Source organism: Rhinopithecus bieti, unplaced genomic scaffold, assembly GCF_001698545.2.
Source record: "Rhinopithecus bieti isolate Rb0 unplaced genomic scaffold, ASM169854v2 scaffold_69794, whole genome shotgun sequence".
Taxonomy (NCBI): Eukaryota; Metazoa; Chordata; class Mammalia; order Primates; family Cercopithecidae; genus Rhinopithecus; species Rhinopithecus bieti.
The window spans coordinates 105,527-112,330 of NW_016826017.1; the positions used below are offsets into that span (position 1 = coordinate 105,527).

The 6,804-nt window shown below is 36.2% G+C and overlaps 1 protein-coding gene across 1 annotated transcript in view; it reads right to left on the reverse strand.

Annotated features, from left to right (window-relative positions):
- Window positions 1–633, reverse strand: part of LOC108522819 (kita-kyushu lung cancer antigen 1 homolog) — a 3,201-nt gene extending 2,568 nt beyond the window's left edge. The window contains exon 1 of the mRNA XM_017863260.1: window positions 332–633. Within this exon, the coding sequence (XP_017718749.1) occupies window positions 332–409 (78 nt within the window). The 5' untranslated portion in view covers window positions 410–633. The remainder of the gene's footprint in view (window positions 1–331) is intronic.
- Window positions 634–6,804: the final 6,171 nt, after the last annotated feature.

Below are 6,804 nucleotides of genomic sequence, written 5' to 3' on the forward strand. Positions count from 1 at the left end.
ATCATCACACACCAGGTCCTATTGTGGGGAGGGGGTAGGGGAAGGGATAGCATTAGGAGATATACCTAATGTAAATGATGAGTTAATGGGTACAGCACACCAACATGGCACATGTATATATATGTAACAAACCTGCACGTTGTGCACATGTACCCTAGAACTTAAAATATAATAATAAATAATAATAATAATAAAAGAAAAAAAAAGAGGGATGAGGTGATCTCCCCTTACCTCTCATTTTACTATATTTTACTGTCTTACATATACACTCCGAAGTCCACATACTCATCTAGCTTCAACTAATTCAAATCTCCCTTACATTTGCCATTACCTGAAAGCGGCGATATTTCCAGAAGACAGTCATCAAGGCACACAGAATGCCGCTCGCTAGGAGTAAATAGACGTTCATGGTTCCTTTTCAGCCTCTTCTCCCTTCTCGGGACTGACCCACTCAGCTGATAGTTGGAAAGCAGTGGGCCTCTAGCCACCCGGAGTTGGAAAACTTCGGGCCAGGATGCCTGGTGCAACTGGGATGCTCTGTGTTGTCCCGCTTTATGTACTGCTGAGGGCGCGAGACCTCACAGTTCGGCACACACGTGGCAGTGCTGCGTCACAATAAGATGACGTAAAAACCGGCCCTGCAGGAAACCGTGCGGCTCACCTGGTTAGTGTCAAGTCCTTAGAGAGGAGAGTGAAAGACAGTGAGGAAGTCTGGGATTTCTGGGAAGCTGAAAAGTAGTACAAGGACAGGCTCTAAAGGGATTGGTTAAATAGAATATTTAAAGTGCTCCTACTTTTTAAAAAATATGTCTTTGCTACAACCACTCCTTTATTCACTTCAAAACAAGACAAAATGCACTGTAAAAGCAGTTACCCACAAATTGTCTTTGCCAGAAACTACCTCCTCCACACCTACCTTGTTATTTTAGCATTTACTGCAACCCTAGTCACATTGGAATAATTATGTACATGTGTATCACTTTACAGTTTAAGAAATAATTTGGGGGACATTTTCACTTATAAACCTCACAACAAATTTGTGCTAAAATTATTTTTTTTAATTTCAAGTTTATACTATGATATTTATTTTTCTTTTATTTTTTATCAACTTTTAAGTTCAAGGATACATCTGCAGGATGTGCAGGTCTGTTATATATGTAAATGTGTGCCATGGTGGCCTGCTGCACAGATCAATCTATCACCCAGGTATTAATTAAGCCCAGCACGTATTAGCCCAACACCCATTAGCTGTTCTTCCTGATGCTCTTCCTCCACACCGATCCTGCCCCACCTCGCAGGCCACAGTGCGTTTTGTTACCCCTTACTATGTGTCATGTGTTCTCATCGTTTAGCTCTCACCAGCTCCCACTTATAAGTGAAAACATATGGTGTTTGGTTCTCCAGAGCCAAGGTATTTTTACTACTGTGTCTATTTTTGCAAATGTGGAAACAGATTCAGGTGTTAAATTCATTTGAAACTAATAGCAAAAGCAGGACTTGAATCCATGGAGTTTGAGCTCTAAGATAACTCCCCCATTCTCGTCATTATCCACATTATCCACATGATCTCCACCTCCACTCTGATTTGTGAGCATCAAGTATTTTACATTCTCCTACCAAGGTACTGAACATTGTAGTTGGAGTTGTATTAATGGGAGGTAACACATACAGGAATCATTGCACTAGAGAAGTTACAAATGTTCAGGAAATTCAGTTAAATGTGGACTATGACACTGACCTAAAGACCCGGAACTAAAAATAATACCCACAGTAATCTCAAGGTGAGTGTCCAACTGCAACCCAGTAACTCTGCTAGGTAAACAACCCTCATCTTCATATAGATGGGACGGGGAGAAATTACATTTTTAAGTTTTTTCATATCACACCATTTCCTGGTTATGAGTACAAAGCTTAAAGTTTTATTGATCCAATGAATATTTATTAAACACTTATATACTAGACACTGTTCTGTATTTTAAGAATCTGATTATAAGCAAAAATAAAGTATTTCTCCACCTGGAATGTGCAGTCTAGTTTAAGAGACAGACATTAATCAAATACAGAAATGTATGTGAAAGTGCTGAGATAAATGGTACCAAAAAGTACCTGGTGGTGTGGGAGCTCATAATAGAATATAGGATCTAAAGAGGAGTGAAGTTCCTGGCTTTATGGCTAACTCAATTGGATGAATAGGAGATAAAATATGGAGTTGCTGGTCATGAATTTAGTCTTGGACAAATCCGGTTTCAGGTGGCTTTGAGACATGAAATAAATGCTCACAGGGAGACAAGTGAAGACATAAATTTGTGAGTCATCTACATATAAATCATAATTGACACTCTAGATGTAAAAGAAATTTCTTCATGTCAGTCTAGGGAGTACAAATGAAGAGAAATTTGAATAGAGCATTGAAAGATTTTAATATTTAATAACTGGGCAATAACACTTCTATTAGTACATGATTGTGGGCTTCCTGACATCTAAATTTTCTGTTTCACTGAATAACATTGAGTGAAGCACATTAACCTTATCTCTAACAATAGGATTTTGAATTTTGATCCTACTGGTATTTAAGTGAAAACTTCAGAAATATTTGAAAATATTCTCATCAAACACATTAGAGTACTGTTACTAACCACTGATTTTTTTATTTTTTATTGTAAAACATATATGACATAGAATTTAACATTTTAATCATTTTTAATTGTATAGTTTTGTGGCAATAAGTAAAATCACATGGTTGTACAAACATTAGCCATCCATCACCAGAACTTTTTCATCTTCCCCAACTGAAACTCTGTATTTATGAAACATTAACTTCCCATTTTCCCCTTTCCCTAGTCCTTGACAACCCCTCTTCTATTTTCTATCTCCGTTAACTTGACTACATTAGATACCTCATGTAAGTGCAATTACACAATATTTGTCCTGTCCTGAATCGCTTATTTCAATGAGCATAATATACTCAAGTTTCATCCATGTTGTAGCATGTGTCATAATTTCCTTTTTTTTCAGAAAGAGTAGGCTGAATAATATTCCACTGTATGTGTATACCATGTTTGGCTTTTCCATTTTTCTTTTGATAAACTCCTGTGCTGTTATCATGTTTTAGTATTGTGCATAATGCTGCTTTGAACATGGATGTACAAATATATCTTCAAGACCCTGCTTTTAATTCCTTTGGGTATATACCCAGAAGTGGAATTGCTGGATAATATAGTAATTATATTTTTAATTTTTCAGGAACTTCATGTTTTCCACAGCAGCTACACCGTTTTATATTTCCATGAACAGTGCACAAAGTTTCCAATTGCTCCATGTCCTCCTCAACACTTGTTACTTTCTGTTTTCTTGCTTTTGTTTATATAGTAGCCATCTTAAATGTTATGAAGGGTATTTCACTGTGACTTTCATTTGCATTTATGATTAGTGATATTGAATGTCTTACGTGCTTATATCTTCTTTGGAGAAACCTCTATTCAAGTCCTTTCCTGGTTTTTAATTTGTTTGTTTGTTTTCTGTTGTTACTGAGTTGTAAAAGTTCTTTACATACTCTGGATACCAATCTCTTATCAGATATTTGCATTGCAAATATTTTATTTCTTCCTGTGAGTTCCTTTTTCACTGTTTTAATAATGTCCTGTAAGGCACAAAGCTTTTAATTTTGATGAAGTCCACTTTACCTACTTTTTCTTTTGTTGCCTGTAATTTTGGTGTCATATCTTGAAAATCACTGCCAAATCTAACATCATGAAGCATTTCTCAAATGTTCCTTCTAAGAGTGTTATTGTCGTACCCCTTAAGTTTAGGTATTTGATCCCCTTGAGTTAATTTTTGCATATTGTCTAAAGGGTCCAACTTTATTCTTTAGCATATGGAGATCAGTTTTCCCAGCACCATTTATGGAAAAGACTAATTATTCCTCATTGAATAGTCTGGGCATCCTTGTTGACAATCAATTGACCGTACATTCAAGGATTTATTTCTGTGCTGTCTGTTCTGTTCTGTTGGCTCATGTGTGTCTTTATGTTAGCAGCACATTTTTTTTTGATTACCATCGCTTTGTGGTAAGTTTTGAAATCAACAAATGTGTGTCCTCTAACTTTGTTCTTATTTCTCAAGATAGTTTTGGCCATTTGCTGTCTCTTGTGTTTCCAAGTAAATTTTAGCATGGATTTTGATATTTCTGCAAAAAACATCTTTGGGATTTTCATAAGTCTTGCTTTGACTCTGTAGATCCCTTTGGGTAGCATTGACATCTTAAGATTATTAACACTTTCACTCCAATATTACAGTATATATTTTCATCTATTTGTATCTTCTTTAAATTACTTCAGCAGCGTTTTGTAGTTTCTAGAGCACAAGTAATTTGCCTCCTTTGTTAAGTGCATTTCTGTGTTTTACAGTTTTTGAGACTATTGAAAATGGACATTTTTCCTGAATTTTCTTTTCAGATTTTATTGTTAGTGGACAAAAGTGCAAGTGATTTTTGAGTGTGCATTTTACATCTTGCAACTTTGCTGCATCCTTTTATTAGTTCTAATGTTGAGTGTGTGTGTCAAGGCATTTGTGTATGTACTGGTGTGTGTGTGTATGTGTGTTTGCAATATTTAGGGCTTACTAAATATCATATTATTTGCAAACAGAGATCATTTTACTTCTTCCTTTTCTATTTCGAGATCTTTTGTTTCTTTTTTCTTTTTTAATTGCTCTGGCAAGGACTTTTAGTACCATGTTAAGCACAACTGGAAAAGAGGGCATACTTGCCCTTTTCCATGTCCTGCAAGGAAAGCTTTTAGCCTTTTATCATTGAGGGTGTTTGATTCCTAGTTTGTCGAGGGTTTTCATCTTGAAGGCTGTTAAATTTTGTCAAATATTTTTCTGCATCAATTCACATGATTGTGTGCTTATTTCCTTTTAATTCTGTTAATTTGATGCATTACGCTGATTGATTTTTATATATTGAACTATCTTTGCTTTCCAGGAATAAATTCTACTTGGTTATGGTGTATATGTTTTTTATATATTCTGTTGACTTCTGTTAGCTACCAGTTAAAAATATGCAATTTTAGAGAAGCTTCAGATCCACAGAAAAATTGAGCAGGAAGTACAGATATTTACCATATGCCTCCAGCCCTCACACATGCATGGTCTCCCCGACTTTCAACATCCCATGATCAGAGTGGTAAATTTGTCACAACTGATGAATCTAAATTAACACCTATTTATCATACAGAGTCCATAATTATATTAGGATTCACTTGAGGGTTTTACGTTCTATGGGTTTGGCAAATTTATAATGACATGTATCCACCATTATTGTATTGTATAAAGTAGTTTCACTGACCTAAAAATCCTATGTGCTCTACCTATTTACAACTCCCTCACCTCAACCCTTGTGAACCAGTGATCATATTACTGTATCCATGGTTTTGCCTTTTCCCGAATATCATATAGTTGGAATCATACAATTTGTAGCTTTTGCTGATTGGGTTATTTTTCTTATTAATATGCACTTATGTTTCCTCCATGTCTTTACATTGATTCATAGCTCATTTCTTTTTAGTCCTGTCTGGATGTACAGTAGTTTATCTATTAACCTTCTCAAAGACATCTTGATTGCTTCCAAGTATTTGCAACTACGAAAAAAGCTGCTATAACTATCCACGTGCAGGTTTGTGTGTGGATATAGTTTTTAACTTTTTTGAGTAAATATCAAGGAATATGACAGATAGACTATATGGTAAAGGTTTACTTCACTTTGTAAAAAACAACCATCTTCCAAAGTGGTTGTAACATTTTGCTTTCCACCAGCATTAAATGAGTGTTCCTGTTGCTCCACATTCTTGACAACATTTGGTGTCAGTGTTCTGGATTTTGGCAACCCTAATAGATGCATAGTAATATCTCATTCTTGCTTTAATTTGGATTGTTCAGATGATATCTGATGCTTGGCATGTTTTTTATGCTTATTTGCCAACTGTATATTTCTTTTATTTTATTTTATTTTTTATTATACTTTAAGTTCTAGGGTACATGTGCACAACGTGCAGGTTTGTTACGTATGTATACACGTGCCATGTTGGTGTGCTGCACCCATCAACTCGTCATTTACATTAGGTAAATCTGCTAATGCTATCCCTGCCCCCTCCCCACTCCCCACAATAGGACCCAGTGTGTGATGTTCCCCTTCCTGTGTTCAAGTGATCTCATTGTTCAGTTCCCACCTATGAGTGAGAACATGTGGTATTTGGTTTTCTGTTCTTGTGATAGTTTGCTGAGAATGATGCTTTCCAGCTGCATCCATGTCCCTACAAAGGACACGAACTCATCCTTTTTTATGGCTGCATAGTATTCCATGGTGTATATGTGACACATTTTCTTAATCCAGTCTGTCACTGATGGACATTTGGGTTGATTTCAAGTCTTTGCTATTGTGAATAGTGCCACAATAAACATACGTGTGCATGTGTCTTTATAGCAGCATGACTTATAATCCTTTGGGTATATCCCCAGTAATGGGATGCCTGGGTCGAATGATATTTCTAGTACTAGATCCTTGAGGAATCGCCACACTGTTTTCCACAGTGGTTGAACTACCTCACAGTCCCACCAATAGTGTAAAAGTGTTCCTATTTCTCCACATCCTCTCCAGCAACTGTTGTTTCCTGATTTTTTAATGATTGCCATTCTAACTGGTGTGAGATGGTATCTCATTGTGGTTTTGATTTGCATTTCTCTGATGGCGAGTGATGATGAGCATTTTTTCATGTGTCTGTTGGCTGTATGAATGTCTTCTTTTGA